Genomic DNA, 22,774 nt, shown 5'->3' on the forward strand with positions numbered 1-22,774 from the left:
CTCTAAAAAACATTCCTAACCTCAACAAAGTTGGGTGCATGAAACTGCCCCAAATTTGGGAGACTTTCATTATGAGAACTTCAGCCCAACTGCCAAGACTACCAAATTAGCCCGCAAGAGGGCACCATTAGGACTTTAGGAACAAAATTAGTTTCTTACATTCTTCCTCATTTGCTTTGTTAGTTCCTTAGTGCACATACCATATCTTTATGTTCCTGAAGATGGCAATGTGACATTGCCGAAATATAGAAGTGATTCATTAAAGTTATCTTTAATTAAATACTTCATATGCGTTGTTAATTCCGTAAATTAATTACCAGTTATATATAAAGTCAATATAGTAGTTCTATAGTTTGAGGTGAGAGTTGTTCTCTTTTCTTTTGTTTCACAGGAATTTCTGATTTTTTCTTGCACTCATTGAATTCATCAATAAAGTCGATTAATAAATTCAATGAGTGCACGAAAAAATAAGAAATTCCTGTGAAACAAAAGAAAAGAGAACGACTCTCACTTCAAACTATAGAACTACTGAAAGAGAAAAGAACTGAAGAAATCTGAAGAAATTTTTCTAGAATACAAAATTATCTGTAAGTTACTAAGGAAAAGAATTCCAGAAGACTACAAAGCTTTCAGGATACAAAAACTAAGAGAAGCAGTGCAGGCAAAAACCAGCCTGAAAAAAATAGAGAAAGACTTAAATTTTAAACAGTCAATTCCCTCTGCTTTACAGGATCAAAATGGAGAAAAACATACTAATAGAAAAAAGGATAGAAGAAATTGTGCAGAATTTTTATAATGATCTCAATGCAACTAAGTGCCAAGTTTCAGAAGCTATCATTCCAAAGCCAAGCAATAGACCAGATGTACTTCCAGAAGAAATAGAACATGCCCTTAAGAAAATTAGTAAAGGTAAAGCCTCAAGTTCAGACTTGATCATGTTAAGGCTGAAAAAATCCAACAAGGTGGACCAATTATTTTCAAAGCATTGGCTGCCAGATTCACGTGGTACTTCAAAGAAAGAAAGATTCCAGAGGAATGGAAGACCTCAAAAACCATACTTCTATTCAAAAAAGAGAACAAGGAAAACAAAAAACTATCATCCAATCTGTCTACTCTCTCTCACATATATAAAATCATGAACAGAGTAATACTGAATAGAATCCAAAACACTCTCGAAGACAACTGAAGTAGAAAGCAGGTAGGATTCAGAAGAGGCTTCTCCACAATAGATCATATCCAGGTCATTTCACAACTAACAGAAAAATGCAGAGAATACCGAATCCCTCTATGTTTCCTCTTTATTGATTTTAAAAAAGCATTTGATACCATAGAATACAATGCAGTCATCAGTGCCTTACTGGAAATAAATGTGGACCCTACTTACATCCACATGATAAAAGAAATTAACAAAAATCACACCACACAAATAACCCTATTTGATCAATCTATAAATATAGATATAAAGAGAGGGGTCCGTCAAGGCGATGTGATCTCCCCAAATCTATTTAGCAGCACTTTAGAATACATTCTGAAAAAAACAGACCAAAACAGAGGAATAAGCATAGAGTGAAAAACTACAAATCCTAATGTTTGCTGATGATCTAGTACTGATATCCCACAACCCAAAAGACCTAGAAGAAATGGGTGAAAAAATATACACAAACAGCAGTAAAATAGGCTTAGAAATAAATCTAGAAAAAACAAAATGGATCAAAAACATCTACACAAGTGACAGTCACATATGTATTGATAACATCCCTATAGAACAAGTTGACTCCTACAATTACCTAGGACAAACAATAAAAATGAATAATGATTTATCTGAAGAACTAGCAAAACGCAAGCAAGCTGCATGGCTATCATTCAACAGACTAAAAGAAACACTTACTGATCCAAATCTTGACATCTATTTAACAGTGACATTCTTCCATCACTCACATATGGATCAGAAACATGGAACACGATCAGAAAAGAAGAAGAAACTCTCAGAATAACTTAGCGTGCAATAGAACGCAGCCTTTGTAACATCAGCAAATTGGAACATGTTAGAAACACGGAACTAAGAAAGATATCAGGCATAAAAGATGTGGTAACTGCAGTATATGAAAGCAAGATGAGATGGGCACATAGTCAGACTCAGGGATAACAGATGGACATATAGAATACTCAACTGGCAACCAAGAATAAAGAGAAAAGCAGGAAGACCACCTACAAGATGGGAAGATCCACTAGTGAAATCTATGGGTATAACATGGAAGAGAGAGGCTTGAGATCGTTGGAGGCATCTTTGTGACCTGCACTCGTGGAGAAATCCTGAGTGAAACACAGGTCCATCAAGGTCATCAACATGAATTTTGTGAAAATGTGCAAGAGAGCTGGCAATGACTGTGACTAGGCTCTTTATGTCTCGGCTCTGGTAGAGTTCAAAGGGAGTGGAAAGGGAGCAAAACAATCCCCTTGAATAAGGTTCTAAGACTACAGTAGCAAATTATAGACCAATCAGTATCTCAGATGTGGTGGTAAAAGTACTGAAAAATTGGTCAAAAAGAGAATTCAAGAATGGGTGGATAAAAATTTGATACTGTATGAGCTGCAACATGGTTTTGTGAAGGGTCAGTCATACCTTAGTAATTTATCTTTTTTATAATAAAGCAACAGCAAAGTTTGATAAAGGAAATAGCTACACAATGATTCTGCTGAATTTTGCAAAGGCATTTGACAGAATACCACATGGAACTCTGTTATGCAAATTAGAACAAATGGGAATGGATATGATACTGGTTAAGTGGATAAGAGGGTGGCTGCTGGACAGATATCCAAAAGTGATATATCGAGTAGCAGAATCGAGATAAAAACAGGTGACTAGTGGTGTGCCACAATGTTTAGTGCTGGAATCATTGCTGTTTAAATCATATAGGAAATAACCTGAAAGGCCACATTCAGTTGCTTGCTGATGATGCAAGATTAGGTAGAGCAATAGTTAATCAAGGCAATGTGGAGAGTTTGCAGGATGATTTAAGTAGGCTGTCACTGAATATGGATGTCAGTTTAATGTGGAGAAATGTAAAGTTATGCATTTTGGGATAAATAGATAACAAACCATGTATCACTTTGATGTCACTATACTCCAGGAAATAGATGAAGCTAGAGATTTAGGTTAGGTTAGATAATACAATACTAGAACAAGTAAACACTTTCAGATATACTTGGGATGTGATCTATCATACGAAGAAGAAAAAGACATAGACACTAAAATATCAAACTTTGTCAAAGTAAATGGCATAATAAATAGTATATTTAAGCCATCCCTGGTACAAAAACACACTAGAATCAGACTATATAATGTCTTGTCAAAACCAACTCTACTATACGGAAGCAAAACATGGACCATGAAAAGGAAAGATGAAAAACGAATTCAAACAGCAGAAATGAAGTTCCTCAGAAAAACAGCTGGATATACCAAGTGGGACCACAAAACAAATGAAGAAATCTTACAATCCCTAAAAATCAAACCAATTAATTACTACATAAGACAGTATAAACAAAAATGGCTAGAACATTTAAATCGAATGGACAACAGCAGACTACCAAAAATATTATACAGATACAAAATAAGTGGAAAAAGAAGAATCGGAAGACCAAGAAAGAGATGGCATGAGACTGGAACAGGCCACATGGCCTATATTCCATGATAGGAAGAAGAAGAGATTTAGGGGTGGTTTGTAAATGGAGAGTAAAAGTTTAGAGGACATATTGGTTATAAAGGTAGTCTATAAGATTAGTTGGCTATTGAAGAACACATTAACAAGTAGAGATAAGGAAGTTATTCCTCTTCATAAGGTCTTGATACATCCATATCTGGATTACTGTGCTCAGGTCTAGTCTCTTGTGTTTCATGGGGAATGAGGAAGTGGTAGAGAAGATTCAGAGGCAAATGACCAAGGTGGTAAGTGGTCTGGGGAATGTGCCCTATGAAGATAAACTGAGGGTGTGTGGATTGCAGAAGTTGGTTGATAGGAGAAAATGAGGGAATATGATAGAAATATTGAAGTTGCTTGATGGGTGGATACAGGGGTAATGTTTCAACACTTGGCTGGAAGGACCAGAACAAGGGATGATCTCTGGAAATTAAATAAAGGTATGGTTAGTAGGTGTGTGAGGACTAGATTTTTTGCTTTAAGAGTTCTGAATGAGTGGAATGGGTTGCCACAGTCAGTGTTTTATCTGTTAATGGGTTCAAGGAGAGGTATGACAGATTGTGTGGTTTGTTTGGGTCACATGTGATGAGTTTTCAGACTCCAGGGAAGTGCAGGCATGTAACAAACCCCAACTAAATCTCTCTCACCCCCTAGTATCCTCTATTACACAAAACACTTTGAAAATCAATCTCGTGACCACCACCATCCCAGCACCTTCATTTGACGGTGGAATTCAAGTTCATGTATCCGATATGTTGAACACCATTTTTATCATCTATTTAGTTTGTAGTTCACCACTACAAACTAAATAGATGAAAAATCTACATTGTTGATATAAAGTTAACACAAACGGTTGGCAAGCAGTATGTGGAAAAATGATGAAACCTGATCTACCTCACATTAATTATTTTTTTTTTTGTATCACGGTAGAAGGAACTAAGTCAGCGCATTATGATCAATTGCACGTTCTTGTGGCTATTTTTCCTATTTTGTGGAATGAAAAACTCTTCCACAGGTATAACACTGGTTAAACACACCTTCGGATAAACAACCACAGGTTCTTTGGGTCCTGAGCAGGATTCGAACACAGGGCTTTCAACCAAAGGAAATTGCCCATAGCGACTCAGCTACGGAGTCTCTTCTCATAGCGGTGTATACAAACTTCTAGTTTAAGGTAAAAGGGGAGAGTGAAAATATTCTTGAACTTGTGTTATGACAAATCCCTTTCTCGCTCAATAATATTCAACTGTGATCACATATGGTCAGTGAAAACGAGTACAATATGTATAGCGACATAATTTTAATGAGAATCAATGCCGATATTAAATGTAAAGTTCTGGCTCACCTGACACTTGAAACCCATCACAGTGGCTGTGTAAGGCCGCAATACTCATGATTTCCTTGAAGTGTTGTATTGAAGTAAATTACAGGATTTTGTAAAAATTCCAAGTAGCTGATTTAGGTAATATAAATATGCAAGAATAAAAATGAACAGCCTATGTTAACATCCAATGAATATTCCATGGCTAATCCAGAGAACAAAGCAATTGTTCATAGAAATCTGTAGTTTCTTAAAAAATCACTATCCATAATTTATTAAATATTAGTGAAATGTATTAATTTAGCAGTACAGTAGTGTAAGTCTCTCCATGCGACTTGTGCTGCCACCAAAAGAAACGGGAAAAGTCGTATAGAAATAGGCGATTCGAAAGAAAACGAATGAGTTTTATTACACTGCTACTGTGTAATCAAAATAAATGATAAAAGTGTATTTTAATAATATATCAACTTTAATAATATTATTGATATATTTTAATTGTTCTCATGTATATAATATTAGTAACTTATATTGTATATTAAAATTATTATTCCGTCCAGTTACTCAGTCGTAAACAAAAATCATCAGAGAAATCTGACATCATACTTGTCTTACACACCTAATGTGATAGTATGTCGTTGCATTTGAGGTAGAAAATAAATTAAAATGATAACGGGTTATATTCCGTCCAGATGCCTGTTTTACCGTAATCGTCCTCAAAGTTAAAATGCAATCTTATTAAATTTATTTAATTGCTAATCATTGTTTGCCCGCATATATAGTTGTTGAAGTATGGTTGAATTTGTCGTACATATCTCCAGTGGTTGCATATGCACCAGTTTTTTTTTAATTTTATTTTCCTTGAGATGAAATGTAAGTAAATATTTTGCATCTTCTTTAATAATTTTATATATGAAGGCAATATTATAGTAATTTCCTAAAAGTGGCCAGCATTTTCGATGTTCATAACATTACAAAAACACTCATTATTCTTGTTCAGGTGTTTTTCAGATATGTTTTACAATTGTGAATAGAGTGGATGTCGTTATCGCATGTAATTATTCTTAAGATGCAGTTTAAACTCCCCCATTACGATATGCTCATACCATAAATTTTAGTTATCTAAGTTATGAAAATTATTTATTTGATAACTAAAAGTTATTTAGTTATCAAAATTTGGTAAGCAATAATGGGATACAAAGTATACACTTGGTAGGGAAACTTTAAAGGAGGTAGAAAAGGTGAGAGATCCGGGAGTGGTGGTGGACAAGGACCTGAAATTCAGGGGGCTACATTGAACAAGTTGTGAAGATGATAATGGCAATGATGCAGAGGACCCTGACACGTAGAAATAAAGAGGTTATGATGCCATTGAATAAGGCCTTGATCAGGCCTCGTATGGATTATTGCACAGATTTGGTCCCCAGGTTTTCATGGTGACGAGGACATGTTAGAAAGGGCCCAGAGAAGATTCAAAAAGGTGGTCAGTAGTCTTTGGAATGTGGAGCACAAGAACAGATTGAGAAAAGGTAAATTGCAAAGCCGTGTGAATAGGAGAAATGGGGTATATCCCCATTGAGACATATAAGCTAGTCAGGAGTTGTTACCAGGTGGACATGGAAGAGATTTTTCATAGAATGGGAGGGGGGGGGGAGTAGAACAAGAAGCCATCTCTGGAAACTGTATGAGGAGGGTATGAGCAGAGGAGTGAGGAGTAGTTTCTTTACTTGGTGAGTGGAATGCATTACCTGACAGTGTTGTGAATGTAGACATATTGAATCAGTTTAAGCACAGTTGGATGAGTTTTTTGTGTGATAGTGTGTATATCTCTCATGATGAGTCTCTGACTTCATGGAGGTCAGATTAATAATAATAATATAAAGAAAAATTTTACCAGCCCATATCCTATAACTTCTTCAGAAATCTATAGACCTCATCTGTCTTCATCTTTGTTAATCTTCTTTATATCCATTCCACAGCTTCTTTATTCCTGCCATATCTAGGAGACCAAATCTGTACACAGTAGTCCATATGTAGTCATGTCAAGGCCTTGTAAACAGGCAAAATGATTTCATTATCCTTACATGTCAATGTTTGTTTCAACATTACAAATTATCCCCTAAGTGGTATTTGCAGTGTTTGGTGTGACCTTTGAACACTAAGATTCCAAGCCTTATCAGTTTCTCTGCATGACCCCACCAGTATACTGTTGGAAATCTCATCACGCCAAAGCACATAACTTTACACATACTAACATTTTAACTGAGAGCCATTATCATTGCTCAGAGTTCTCTCCTGTTAAAATCATTTTGTAAGTGATGTAATTTATATCAGTAGCATCACTGATTGCCCTGCCTGTCATTACATCATCAGCAAACAGTTAACATCTCCTGTTGTCAGATCCTTGGAGTAAACTGCTAGTCACTTTAAATCGGGGTGATTTCCACCCTCTCGACATATACCACTTTCTGATACCATCCATCAATCACCCACTTGTTCAAGTCAAATGTTTATATTCCAACCTCATATTCCATAGTTTATGCAACAGCTTTTCATGTGGTATCCTATCAAATGCCTTAGCAAAGTCCAATAGTATCATAGTGTATCCATTCCCTTTATCCAGCTGATCCACAACATTATTGTAAAATACAAACTGCTGGAACATGGCTTCCCTTTAATTAACCCAGGCTGTTCTTTGCAAAGTATAGCTTATCTGTCAACCCATTTCTGTATGTGAGTTCATATCAACATCTCTAAAATCTTCATCATCACTCCAGAGATACTGATAGGTTAGTAGTTTTTTTTTTTGTTTTTGTTTTTTGCACCACCTTTGTACAACAGAACTAGCAGGCATTATTTCCATTTCTGTGGGATCTTTCCTGATTCTGAAGTTATACAAATATGTCAAGAACCTAGCCAATTCAGCTGAACATTACTTTAACATATGTACTGATATCCCTCTGTCCCTATTGCCACATTCTTATCCAGGTCATGCAACAGCTCTTGAACTTCCTTCTTATGCACCTCTTAGTGCATAGTAGTAGTACTTCATGCCAATTTGTGTACACCTGATTGATAGTTCTGAGTGAACACTCATTATTTGAACAATCACACCTGCTTCTGACACAAGGGTTCCATTTGCATTCACTAAAGTTATTTTTTCACATTCATTTTTTTCTTTTACTTGCAACATAATGATAACATTCTTTAGAGTTGCCTTTTGGACTCAGCAATTTGCCTCTATAATTCTACCCAATAGGCACCAGCAGGTATGCTATTCGGTTTGAATCAGCTGAAGCAAGTAAGGCTCTAGTGCATTTATGTTTGTTAATTGCCTATGTTTGCATATAGTTTATGTAGTTTGCATTTTCCCCAGAGGAAAAGCCCTACCACTCCTATGCAAGACAGACTACCTCACCTTCACTTGAAAATCCACTATGAATGTGGATCACTAAGACCTGGAAATCCTTACTCCATAATAATAATAATAGTGGTCCCTTTTCCCCTTCCCACCTTCTCCATAAATTAAAAATTTTATCAGCCAATATCCTTCTCAAAAGTTTGTAGACCTCTATCATATAACTCCTGTTTCTTCTATCTATTGGCATCTGTAGTCCACATACTCACAATCTATTCTTGTATCTGCATTCCATATTCCCAATATTTTCTTTGTAAAACTTTTCGTAGCATCCTTTCCACAGCATCTTTATCCCTTTAGAACCCAAGAGACGAAATCTACACATAGTCCAGGAGCAGATGTATCGAGGCCTTACAAAGAAGAAACATGACTTCCTTATACTTACATGTAATGCATTTCAGTGTCAACTTTAACTTTCTATTCACTGTAACTTCAAGAACTCTAGCCTCATCATCAATTACCCCAAGCATAATGCCACCAATATAATATGCTGTTGATATATAATATATATAATATGTTAATATATAATATGTTGATATATAATATAAGTTTGCGCCTGAAGTATTTTCAGGACTGGGGCAACTTGTGGTAAAGGTGGCACATCTCCTTTCGGACATGTATAGTGCTATGCATTAAGGGAAGGGCCACTACCCAGACCGGATTGATCTTTCGACCTTTATTGAGGTCTCATCAGTGGGAGCCTTAATGCATAGCATTATACATATTCGCAAGGAGATGTGCTTTACATTTTGGAAATACTAAGGCAAGTGATGAGAGCTTATACCACCTTTACCACGAGTTGCCCCAGTCCTGAAAATACTTCAGGCCCAAACTTTGTTTGCTTACACTTGGATAAAGGATTAAACCAGATATATAATTGGTAGCATAGCCAAGTGAAAAAAACTTCCATCAACTTATCTCTAATCCAGAGAATTTTAATAAGAAGGTGTGACACATTTTGGCAACTGGTATAGGTAGATACGAGTTCATTACTTCCACCTTCGTATCACCACCTCTGGGTCTGGCTCCCAATGATGAGACCTCAATAAAGGTTGAAACCGGTCTGAGTAGTGGCCCCTCCCTTAATGCATAGCATTATACATGTCTGCCAGGAGATGTGCTTTGCATTATGGGAAATACTAAGGCAAGTGATGAGAACTTGTACCACCTTTACCACGAGTTGCTCCAGTCCTGAAAATACTTCAGCCGCAAACTTTGTTTGTTTACACTTGGATAAAGGATTAAACCAAATATATAATTGGTAGCATAGCGAAGTGAAAAAACTTCCATCAGTCTAATACTATGCAAATGCTATTTTCTAAATGAAACCTAACAAAGCTCTTCTCAAATTTTCTTTAAACAAATATGGTTTTAAGAAATGATAGTTGTACTTTTTTTAGTTTTTGGAGATGGTAATTGGGTGGGGGGGATATAAGTGAGCATATAATCTTCCAAGTTGCCTACTTGGCTTTCTATTACATTTATGAAATCAATGAGATCATTATTCATTATTGGACATCTGAAGTGGCCTAAAAAATTACCGCATTTGTTGACTATAGCTTGACTCATTATCTGATTTTTAGCTCATCCATGGCAGTAAATGTAAATATAAGTATTTATTTTGAAAAAAAGAATAAATGTAGATAGGTCTTCAATCTTTTATGGATGGGGGAGATGAATAAAATGTGGTAGTAGTAATAATAATTCAACTACTGCAAGACTACTTCCAAGTCATCAGTCAGGTGTACCTAGGCTAGTTTTGTGCTGGTATAATGCATTTAGAAGGATAATGCAGCATGTGTCCTTTAGATGGAAAAGAATGGATTCAGTTTTCATCACTGAGAAAGGTTTCTCTGGAATTAAAATATTTTCAACTTAAGTTGAGTTAGCCAGTCTGATGTAAAGGTAGTTTTTTCATCTTACAGAATCCTATACAAAGCATTCTGAAAATTATTATTATTACGTGACACATCTAGGGAGTCCAAAGACTCATCGAAGGAGGGCTCCTACTCTACAACTCCCTGTCTCCACCAATTACAACAAACCACAACTACCATCATCATCATCTACACCAATGCCATCTACCTCCCACTACCACTAGTATTTTTCACAGACAATCACAAACATCCATGCCCAGGGTGGAATTTGAACCCACAGCCTTTCGGTTGGAGAGCAGATACGCTAACCACTCGGCCAACCAGGCCGGTATGTACAGCACATTCAAAATACTCACAAAAAATATTCAAATTCAGCAAAATGTATGGCAAAATTCATTTGAGAATATCACAGTGTACAAGAAGCTATAAGTTGCTTGAATTCAGATACTGGTTTAAGGGTGGTCAAGGATCTGAATCCAGGGACTTTCTAAGAAGAACTGAATTTGAAGAATGAGAAAATTTTGATAACTTGATCTAGTGATCTGTCTACATTCAGAACCCAGATTTCTTCTTCTTCTTCTTCTTTCAGCCATTTTTCTGTCCACTGCTAGATGAAGGCCTCCTCCAGTTCTTTCCACCTTTCTCTGTTCTTGGCAATGGTTGACCAATTTTCCCCAACAAAATTTGACAATTCATCACTCCACCTTCTTTTAGGACGTCCTCGGCCTCCTTTTCCTTCTTTTGGAATCCAGTTCGTTAGTATGGTGGTCCATTGCTCATCTTCTCTTCTGAATAGATGTCTGGCCCATTTCCATTTTAGTCGCTATGGTGAAGAATGATGTCAGTAATGTGAGTCTAGCTTCTTATCTTTTAATGTGATGCCTAGCATCAACCTCTCCATATTTCTTTGAATCGTTAATTTATTTGCTAGTGCTTTTGTTAGCAACCAAGTTTCACAACCATATGAGATGACTGGAAGTATACACTGGTTAAGTTTCTTTCTTTTTAAACAGAGTGGGACATCATTATTTTGAAAAATGCTTTTCAGTTTTCTGAATGCACTCCAGTCAAGTTGAACTTTCCTATATATTTCCTTTTGGAGTCCACAGTTTAGATGAATGAGATGACCTAAGTATTTAGATGAAGAGATGCTTTCCAAGAAATTGTTTTCTATTATTGTGTTTTTTGGTGTTACAAAATGATTAAACATGATTTTAGTTTTTTTTCTGTTTAATTTTAGGCCTACATTTCTGCTTTCATGATATTATTATTATTATTATTTTATTATTATTACCCCAAGACTTCATGGAGTCAAAGACTCATCTGGGAGGACCTTTTATCACACACACAGCTCATCATAGCTTGTCTTAAACACACTCAAACTCCTTGCAGACACCACACTCTCAGGCAAGGTAGTCCAATCATTTACAACTCTGCATGAAAAAACCTACTCACACCCTCTTTATACAGCTTCCAGGGTCCAGGGTATATAGGTCTTCTGGAATGTTTGCAAAAACTATGATATCATATGCATATTTTAGGTGTGATTAAGTTTTTGTTATTTATTTTTAAACCAAGGCTTGTCCAGTTTATATTATTAAATATTTCTTGAAGGACTGCTGTAAAGATTTTGGGTGATAGAGAGTCTCCTTGTTGGACACCTTTTTCAATTGATATTTTATTGCTACTCGTGTGAAGTTGGATTGTTGCAGTGTGGTATATTTCCTGGAGGAGGTCCATATATTTTCCAGGAACTCCCTGATTCTGGAGTGCTTTGATTATTGCATTAGATTTGATGGAATCAAATGCTTTTTCATAATCAATAAAGGCTAAACAGAGCGGCAATTGGTTTTCTTCTGCGTTTTCTATTATTTGTTTTACTGCATGAATATGATCAGTTGTGTTCAAGCCTTTACGAAATCCTGCTTGTTCTACTGGTTGATTTGAGTCTAGAAGAGGGGTTAACCTGTTTGTTATTACTTTTGTGAGAATTTTGTACAGATTAGAGAGAATACTAATTGGGCTATAGGTCTTTACTTCTTCTTTGTCCCCTTTTTTAAATAACAGCAATATATCTTTTTGTTCTTTCTTCAAGCTTTCTCAGCTATTAGTCTTAGTGCGAGTATTTGTTGCACTGTACTTCGATCTTGTTGAAATCTGGCTTGCTCATCTGGAAGATGTGCCTCCATATGCTCCTTCAGGTGTTCTGTTAGTATTTTCATCAGCACTTTGCCAAGATGACTCATTAATGCAATAGTTCTGTAATTTGTGCATTCTAAAGCACTGTCTTTCTTATGAAGAACAACCAAGACCGATTTTTTCCACTCTTTGGGGGCATACCCTGATCTCCATATTTCATTACATAGCTTATGTATTTCTTTTGCAACCGATTCTCCCCCATATTTTAGCATCTCGCCTACTATGTTGTAATTTCCAGGATACTTATTGTTCTTGAGATGTTTTATAGCCTTATTCACCTCCTCTTCCAAGATGTCATTTTCAAAGATCTCTGCTAGTGGAGAGATTGCTTTTAGTTCTTTGATTACTTCTGTTGCAGTATCAGTCAGTTGATTTTTATATAGTTGGCTGCAATATCTTGTCCATCTGTGTATGATTTTTGTCTTGTCCATCAATACTTGACCATTTTCATCTTTGACTGCTACTGATCTTGTTTTCTACTTCCTATTGACATTTCTTATAAGTTTATAGAGTTTTGTGTTCTCTTTTAAGTTTCAGTTCTCTTTTCTCTTGTACCAATTTTAGGGTTTCCTGAGTTATCCATTTCTTGTTGATCTTTTTTCTCTTTCAGGAATTACTTCCTCTACTGCTTTTTTTTTAGCACTGTAGTCAGTCGTTCTGCTCTTGTATTTATATTTTATTTTTCACTTGGGATCTTAAGCTTAGTTTCCAATATGTTCTGATATGCTGTTCTTAGCCTATCTTCCTTTAGTTTTGAGATATCTCTAGCTTTTTGAAACTTTCCTTTGTACTTCTGTTTCAGTTTTAGTCTTATGTTCACATTAACTAAGCTATGGTCCGAATCAATATCAGCTCCTTGGAATTATCTGTACTGTTGAACTGAGGTTCTCCATTTCTGGTCTATTAATATCAGGTCAATCATATTCCTGTTTGCCATCGAAGGAGTGCCACGTCCATTTACGACAATCTTTTTGTTGCAAATCATCAGGTTGTTATCCGTGGCAAATTCCAGAAGCATTTCTCCACGTTCATTTCTTTCTCCATATCCAAATTTTCCCATTACCTTTTCCCATTCTGTGTTATTTATGCCAATCTTTGCATTCCAGTCTCCTCCAATGATGAATGCATTCTGCTTCGGCACCTCATCAATTACTAGTTGTAGATCCCTATAAAATCTCTCAATGTTTTCATCTGCACTCTCTACAGTGGGTGCATATATTTGAATGGTTGTGATATTAAATGGTTGGGCACTGAATCTTGCAACCACTATTCTTTGCAAGGAAAATCCTAGGGAATATTTTAGTTACATGACCAGTAGGAGGAATGACATTGTGGGATAGAAATGGGAATAGAGTCGCTGATGCGGAGGACATAGTGGAGTTGTTCCATGAACACTTTGTTGGAGTATTTCATCCTCGAGGAGTCAATTTGGATACTAGAGGGATTGGGCGGGTTCGAGGTTTTAGGGGTGCAGGGGAGAGTGTGTTCCACATGCTGAGTGCTCTGGATGTTAGTGGAGCTGTGGGACTAGATGGTATTTCACTACGAGTTTTGAGAGAATGTGCTAAGGAACTGATAGTGCCTTTGACCTGGCTTTTCAATGAAAGTCTGGCTGCAGGGAAAGGTGCCCATGGAATGGAAGGAAGCATCCTGCCCTCCATGGAGTAGCATTGCATAAGGGTGGTAGCAGACTGGAAGTGTCTAATTATAGGCCAGTTTGTGTGTCATCAGTAGTTAGTAAGATCTTGGAGAAAGTAGTGAGGGACCATATACAGCATTGGGCAGATGAGGGTAATGTTATCTGTGAGAGTCAACATGGATTTGTGAAGGGGCGTTCTTGTTTTAGCAATATGCTAGCCTTTTATGATAGAGTTACAACAGCATTAGATGAGGGAAAGGCATAATACTGCGTTTTCCTAGACGGCATTTGACAGGGTGCCACATGATAAGCTGATATTCAAGTTGCAGCACATGGGTCTGGATGTCAGATTGCTCAACTGGATTCAGGATTGGCTGTCCGATGGGTATCAGAGAGTTGTGTATGGTGGAGAAATATCAAAGAGACAGAAGGTTACCAGCAGGGGTTCCACAGGACTCGGTACTGGGACCTATATTGTTTTAACTTTATATCAATGACGTTGATTGTAAGGGGATATTCAGTTGTTTGCAGATGATATGAAGCTGGAAAGGGTTATTAGTAATAGTGCAGATGTTGTAGCCCTGCAAGAGGATTTGAATAAGCTAGATAGGTGGGCAAATGAATGGGGGTGTCGGTTTAATGCGGCAAAATGTAAGGTCTTGAGGTTTGGGACACATCGATGGGACGCTGCATACTCTGTGGGAGGAGTTAAACTGGAGGAAGTAGGGGAGACAAGAGATCTGGGGTTGATGATTGATAAACCTGAAATTTATGGGACATATTGCAAAGGTAGTGAAGGTAACACAGAGGATTGCTGCAATAATGAGAAGGACACTGACCTGCAGAGAAAATGGTTATCATTCCGTTGTATAAGACTCTAATCAGACCACACTTAGACTATTGTTCTCGGATCTGGTCCCCAGTATTTGAAGGGGATAAATTAACTGTAGAAAGGGTACAAAGGCTGATAATAAAGATGGTGTCAGGACTGTACAATGTTAGTAATGCGGATCGGCTGAGGGAGTGTGGACTGCTGAGTTTGGTGAATAGAAGAAGGGGAGATGATATGATTGAGATTTTAAACTGTTGAGAGGTGGTTACAGGGTTGACAATGGGGAGTTCTTTCGCTTGGTTAAACAGCAGGGAGTCATGACAAGGAGGCCATCCCTGGAAGTTAGAAAAGGAAACTGTGAGAAAGAGGGTGAGGTGTGGTTTCTTTGCATGGAGGGTGGTTGAACCATGGAATGCATTACATGATAGAGTGGTGAGAGTGAGAACAGTCAATGCATTTAAGGAGTGGTATGATAGACTTTGTGTTTCATAGGAGGGACCTCCCTCGATGACTCTTGATAGACGAGTTTCTTAGAAAGGACCTCCCACGATGAGTCTTTTGACTCCATGGAGGCCTGAATAATAATAATAATAATAATAACAACAGTATCAGAGTAGCATTTTTCCAGTTTTTTGGTATCTTCCCCTCTTCTAGGCATAGATTTAGTAAGTTTGTGACATTTTTGAATTATATTAATTCACCAGTCAACCTCACTAGTCGAGCAAAACCATTCGGTTTTGCTCGACTAGTGAGGCAGAGGTATTATCTGTATGATCTTAGGAATAGGTATCAATTCCTTTTATTCCAACTACCTCTGTTTTCTGGAACAACTTTCCTCATGAAATATATTCCTCACCATCTTCCAACTCTTAAAGGAAAATGTCAGTAGATTTCTTATCTCAGGAACTTGAGGCAATCTATTTAGTCATTTGATAGAATTCTTTTTGATGGGCACTATCGAAACTATCTCTACCTGCAAAACTTCTCTCTTTATATCCAACTGAATGTAGTTACATAGTTATTCCTGGAGTCCTAGACAGACATGCTAATTAAGTATTGATTAATTCATAGTTTTGTTATTTGTAGTCTGATAATTGAAAGAACACTGTGCGTGTACGAGCCCACGAGAGAGAGAGAGAGAGAAAAAGAGAGAAAATTCTACTTTTGAAAGTCTGTAAACCTATCATATGTTTAGTACTGTGAGAGAGAGCTTGCGATTAGATAATTTGGTTCTAAAGAAAATGTGCTGCTTTAAGTAGCATGTTTGGTGTATGTTTTCTGTATATATTCAGATAACCAACAGCACAAAACTACTCACTAATACTTACTCCTTAATACTCCTCACTATTATGTTTATTATTGATTTGTTTTGAATTTCAGTTGAATTGCTTTTCTTCTTTGGATGCTAATAATAGTATAGTTCTTGTTCTTATTACTACAAAATAAATTGTCATTTTTGCTATTACTCTATTCTCTTTAACTACTTTTTACCTTGTAAAATTTATAGTCAGTAGAAGTTATTTTCTAAATAAGTGATCAAATTGTTGTTATTAATATTAGATATTTATGTCAATCCAGTATGTGCAGAATGCCAAAATGTACAGAAGTTACTTAGATATGTTATTCAGCTTACATGTAAATTTTAGAGTCATATTCTTTGAGTGGAATGACATTAAACAAGTGAACATAAAAATAGGAATATTTTTAAAAATTAACAATTTTTAATTTTTTTTTTTCTTTCTCGAGTTCTCTGACAGATCCTTTCAAAAGACTAGATGTGTTTGGGATATAATTATTTTATTTATTTCCAAAGAGAACACCATGATAAATCAAAATTCTCTGATGAATTTTTTTTTTTAATATAAACACAACCAGCTAACTTTGAATTTGATTAATTAACTTGGAGTATACTGTAATCCAAACAAAGTTCTTTACTGAAATTTTTTCCACTTGGTATTACTATAAATTAAAGATGCCAGGAAATTATGATCTTGGTTTAATCCCTTATCCAAGTGTAAGCAAACAAAGTTTGTGCATGACGTAACTTCACAACTGGGCAACTACCAGATGTGGTAGCCCTGCAAGAGGATTTGAATAAGCTAGACAGATGGGCAAATGACTAGGGGTGTCGGTTTAATGTAGCAAAATGTAAGGTCTTGAAGTTTGGGACACATCAATGGGACGCTGCATACTCTATTGGAGGAGTTATGCTGGAGGAAGTAGGGGAGATAAGAGATCTGGGGTTGATGATTGATAGAAACCTGAAATTCAGGGAATATATTGTTTTAGTAATATGCTAGTCTTTTATAATAAAGTTACAAGAGCAGTAGATGAGGGAAAAGCATATACTGCCATTTTCTTGGACTTAGCGAAGGCATTTGACAGGGTGCCACGTGATAAACTAATATTTAAGTTGCAGCACATGGGTTTGGATGACAGGTTGGTCAACTGGATTCAGGATTGGTTGTCCGATAGGTATCAGAGAGTTGTGTATGGTGGGGCAGTTTCAAGGAGGCAGAGGGTTACAAGTGGGGTCCCACAGGGCTCAGTACTGGGACCTGTATTGTTTAACCTTTATATCAATGACATTGTCAGTGGATTGCAGGGGAATATTCAGTTGTTTGCAGATGATGTGAAGCTGGGAAGGGTTATTAGTAATAGTGCAGATGTGGTAGCCTTGCAAGAGGATTTGAATAAGCTAGACATATAGGCAAATGACTGGGTATGTTGGTTTAGTGCAGCAAAATGTAAGGTCTTTAGGTTTGGGACACATCGATGGGATGCTGCATACTCTATTGGAGGAGTTATACTGGAGGAAGTAGGGAAGATAAGAGATCTGGGGTTGATGATTGATAGAAACCTGAAATTCAGGGGACATATTGCAGAGGTGGTGAAGGTAACACAAAGGATTGCTGCAATAATGGGAAGGACGCTGACCTGCAGAGATAAAAAGAGTTATCATTTCGTTGTATAAGACCCTGATCAGACCACACTTAGACTATTGTTCTCAGGGACCTCTAATCCCCGGGATTAGAGGTTCCCCCCCTAGTATATAAATTAAATAATAACTATCTGGAAACAGCATAATCCATTTCTTATACAAATAAACCCATAAACCCAAAACAAATAATAGTGTATCATTTGCAGATGATCAAATTGTATTAGCTACATCAGAAGGTGATCTACAGAGATCGTTAAAACCATTAAATTAAATTTCAGAAGCATATGATATGAGAATATCAAAAGTAAAAATAAAGGTGATCATCAGAACTTGATCTTCAGGGATTGGTAAAATCATTAAATGAAATCATCATCATCAGATTCCTGACCTACCCTGAAGGAAATTTATGAAGAATATAATATGAGAATATCAGAAGTAAAAACAAAAATAATTGCTTTGAAAGAAGCATACTCATAAGAAGTGAAATAATGATAAATAATAAAATATTAGAACAAATAAATAGTTTCAAATACCTGGGGTATGACTTATCATATGAAGATGAAAAAGATATAGACATTAAAATATCAAATTTTGTTAAAGTAAATGGCATAATAAATATATTTAACCACGCTACCAGCCAGAATGTATATATACGTCCACATTTCATTGGATGCGAAGTGCATATTAAAATTGTAATACCATTAATATTACATTGAAATATATGATGATACGAAGTTTTTGAGGATGCATATTTCATCTTTAATGGCCGGTAAGGTGGTTAAGCCATCCTTGCTACAAAAATATGCCAGAATCAGACTATTTAATGTTCTGTCTAAGCCAATTTTACTATATGGAAGTTAAACATGAACTATAAAAAAGAAGAATGAAAAATGGATTCACACAGCAGAAATGAAATTTCTCAGAACAACAGCTAGATATACCAAGTGGGACCATTGGACTAATGAAGAAATTGTACAACGCCTGAATATAAAACCAGTTAACTGGTAAATGAGTAAATATATACAAAAATGGTTAGAACATCTAAATCAAATGGATGATAGCAGACTGCCATACATACCATGCTGATATAAAATAAGTGGAAAAAGAAGAATTGGAAAACCAAGAAAGTGATGGCATGGAACGTGAAACGATGACTTACAGACCACTTGATCTAAAATCTATGACAGGAAGGAGGATATTTGCATTTCCTGAGTTTGTGTTTCCTTGTTAAATAGCTCATTTATCCTTTTGAACAGCTGAAAATGAGAAAGTTTAATTACCCTACATTTCTATTAGATGCATCCATAAGCAAAGTGAATACATATTATTTCATAACAAATGAGCCAATTTGGATGTAGAGTCGGTCTTTCTTGAAATTGGGCAGTAACTACTACTACTTTATTATGCAATGATATAAGTAAACACACACATGTGCATGCACATACATACACACAAAAAGAAATAGTTTCTTTTGGGTACTGGTGATTTTAATCATCAAGTACCTAAGAAGTATAAATTAAATCTTTTGCTCAGGATATTAATTTCAACCTCTGAACACAATCATGTAGTAATTTTCTTACTCTTTACTTGTTATGGAGAGGGCACTCATGAGTCAAGCACAGTGACATGTATAAGGAGAGCTCCTGGTTGGGATAAGTTTTCTAGGAATAATTAAATATATATGCATAATTGTTTGAGTAACAGAGGCTGTAAATGTTGTGCGCTACCGGTTTTATTAGTGGGGGGGGATTTTTTTTGCCAAAACTTAATTATGAAATCGTTATTATTAGACTTAGTAACCTGCAAAAAATGGCAGCAGCATTGTCATTCCATGACTTTAATTTAGATTTCAGTCGTTTCGTTAACTGTGAGGTCTGTTATATGTATTCTTTCGATTACATAAATGATAATTTATGTAATCGAAATGATAAATGAGGATGGAAGGAGGGTGTGTGCAAAGTGTGACCTGAACGAGGAATTGATAAATGCAAATATGAAATTGATGACAGAAAGTGTTACTAGCAAGATTGTAGGAAAAATGAGTGCACATTTGAAAGAGAAGGATGGTGAGAAAGAGAGGTGAAAAAATGTTAAAAAAATCAGTAAAAAAGAAAAAGAGCGATTTGAAAACCATAGTGGATGTTAAAAGGGGCAAAAGTGGCGGAAGGAAACGAAATTGAGAGAATGAATGAAACTAGAAATGGCGTGATGCAGAAATCGAAAGTAACAAAAATCTAAAGAATGGATGATAGCGAAAGTTCGACGCATGTTGGACTGCAAGTACAGAAACAACGAAAGATGAATGAGTGTGAAAATGGGAAGAATGATAGTGAAAGTTGGACACATGTTGGACCGAAAGTACGGAAACAAAGAAGGATGAATGAGAGTGAAAGTGAGAAGAGGGGGTTGAGAGTTAGAAAGATTGAATGATAGAGAGAATGTGTTGCGAGATTCGGAAGTTGAATTGGATTGGATGAGGCAAGAAATGAAATGGATGCGGAATGAAATTAAGAAACTTCTGGTAAAAACTATTAAAATAAATAATGATGGCATGAAAGATTTAACGAAAGATGAGCGAGTGGCGTTGTATGGCAACTCCATTATTAAAGGTGTGCTGGAGGATAGAATGCACAAGGCATGTTTTCCAGGCGCTAAAATGAGTAGAGTGATTGAGGCATTGGATATGAGGCAAGTGTGAGCAAAAGAGTTAATAGTATTAATAGGTATGAATGATTTGAGAGAGGACAAAGAGTGTGTCAGAATGGATATCAGGAGGCTGCTTAGAAGGATAAGAGAACAGGAAGGGTAGTTAGCGTGTTGCCTAGGTATGACTGTGGTGAAATGAGGCGGAGAGCAAGGATTATGAATGATATGCTGGCTGAAATGTGTGAGGAGATGGGAGTACAGTTTGTTAATGTGTGGAATGAGTTTGAGGGACGAAGTGAGCTGTATGGGAGCGATGGACTGCATTTGAGTGGTTATGGTGTGAGTCGCTTAGAGAGACTGCTGCTGGAAGGTAGAGAAGTGAATAGAGAGAATGAATCAGATCGAGTGGGAAGTGATGTGGAAGAGCGGGAGAGTAAGGCAGGAGAGATTGAAGAGGTGGTTATGAATGGGGAAGTGAGTGGTATGAGTATAGAAAATGAGAGAATGGGTGTGCAAGAGGAGCAGGGAAACGGGGAGGCTCAGGGTGGACAGGGGTACACAGCATGAGAAAGGTGGATGCTTTAAGAGGAGGTGAGCATGTGTAGGCAGGAAAGGAATGGGATGACCAGGGATCAAGAGGAAATAGTTGGAATTGAAAAGAGTTTTAAAATGAAGAAGCAGAAAGGGAAATGGCCCCAGTCGAGCATGGAGAGATCACATCGAGTGAGTGGTAGTATCAGTGGAACTAGCTGTAGATCCAGAAATGAGCTGTTGTGTTTGTATACAAATGCTAGAAGTATAAGAAACAAGGCAGAAGAAACGGTTGCACTAATTGTGTCTGTTCACCCAAAGATGGTCGGAAGAGGATGACATCCTGACAGGAATAGAGATGAAAGGGTATGATGTATTTCGTGAGGACAGAGGGGGTAAAAAGGGAGGGTGAGTGCTATTGATGATAGAGAAAGAGTTATGTCCATATAAAGTGGAGATGCAAGAGGGAAATAGTGTTAGTGGTTTTGAGGCAGTATGGTGTGAGATAGAGGTGAATGGAATCAAATACTTGGTGGGATGTTGTTATAGACCAGGTAATGTGGATGGTGGTGATAATGAAATGTACAATCAAATTAGCCAAGTAAATAAGAAAAGGGTGATCATTATGGGTGATTTTAATTATGGCAATATAGACTGGAATGATGAGATAGCAACTGGAAGTAAAGAAAACGAGTTTCTTGAGTTTTTGAGGGATAACTACCTTAGACAGTATGTAACAGAGGGCACACGAGGATTGAGAGTCTTGGATTTGGTCATCTCATCAGAGGATGTAATTGTAAATGAGGTGTCAAATCATCCACCAATTGGTGAGAGTGACCATGAGGTGATTACCTGTGGTTGCCAGCAGTGCGAGGACCTCTTTGAGAAAAGGGTATATGTGGAAATACAAGGGAGGTGATTATGAAGAGCTCAGGAGACGGCTTGAGGGTGTAGCATGGAATGAGGAGTTAGCTGGAAAAGAGATCGATGCAGCTTGGGGGATTTTCAAAAACTGTTTAGTAGATGCAATGTCTAAATGTATTCCAAGGGTGAGAAGGTTAAATAAGGTGGGTGTGAGATGGATGAATAAAGAGATTAAGCATGCGATACAGAGAAAAAGCGCATTGTGGAGGCACCATAAGAGAAGTGGAAATAACCAATTCCATGAGGGCTACAAAGACCATTCAAGGAGGGTGACTTGGTTGGTGAAGGTAGCTAAAGAGAGGTATGAACAGCAGTTGGCTAATGAAGCCAAAAAGAATCCTAAGGAATTCTTTCGATATGTAGCCAGCAAAAGAAAAAATAATTATGGAAGGATGACATTGATTGGAGAAAATGGTATAAAGAGAGCTGATGCAGAATGTGTGGTGGAGTTACTTAATGAGCAGTTCATAAAGATCTTTCAATCTTGTGAATGTGACTTCATGTAGGTATTGAGAGCAGTTGATGATGGGGAGGAGAGACTGACTGTAGGTGAGCAAGAGGTGTATGGGGAGTTGAGTAAACTAGATATTAATAAGGCTGTGGGACTTGATAATTTATCACCACGTATTCTGAAAGAATGTGCAAGGGAGTTGATGCCTGCCTTGACATATTCTCCGTCAAGTTCCTAAGGAGTGGAAGGAGACAAGATTGGTCACTTCATAAAGGAGGGTGATCGAACTCAGGCATCACA

General features: G+C 36.9%; 2 protein-coding genes across 3 annotated transcripts in view; one reads left to right on the forward strand and one right to left on the reverse strand.

The window, feature by feature from the left end:
• step (cytohesin steppke) overlaps positions 1-5,340 on the reverse strand; it is a 375,568-nt gene extending 370,228 nt beyond the window's left edge. For both annotated transcript variants that reach the window (XR_016548776.1, XM_090397533.1), the window contains exon 1: positions 5,044-5,340. Coding sequence is in view for 1 of the 2 variants with exons in the window: in XM_090397533.1 (XP_090253659.1) it covers positions 5,044-5,092 (49 nt within the window). In the remaining variant the exon portion in view is untranslated. The remainder of the gene's footprint in view (positions 1-5,043) is intronic.
• A 358-nt stretch (positions 5,341-5,698) lies between these two features.
• LOC150102960 (uncharacterized) overlaps positions 5,699-22,774 on the forward strand; it is a 353,745-nt gene continuing 336,669 nt past the window's right edge. Inside the window, exon 1 of the mRNA XM_090398023.1 lies at positions 5,699-5,889. The gene's annotated coding sequence lies outside the window, so the exon portion shown is untranslated. The remainder of the gene's footprint in view (positions 5,890-22,774) is intronic.

The sequence above is a fragment of the Typopeltis vanoorti genome, chromosome 9 (genome assembly GCF_054136105.1).
Source record: "Typopeltis vanoorti isolate ZY-2024b chromosome 9, IOZ_Tvanoo_1.0, whole genome shotgun sequence".
In the NCBI taxonomy this organism is placed as follows: Eukaryota; Metazoa; Arthropoda; class Arachnida; order Uropygi; family Thelyphonidae; genus Typopeltis; species Typopeltis vanoorti.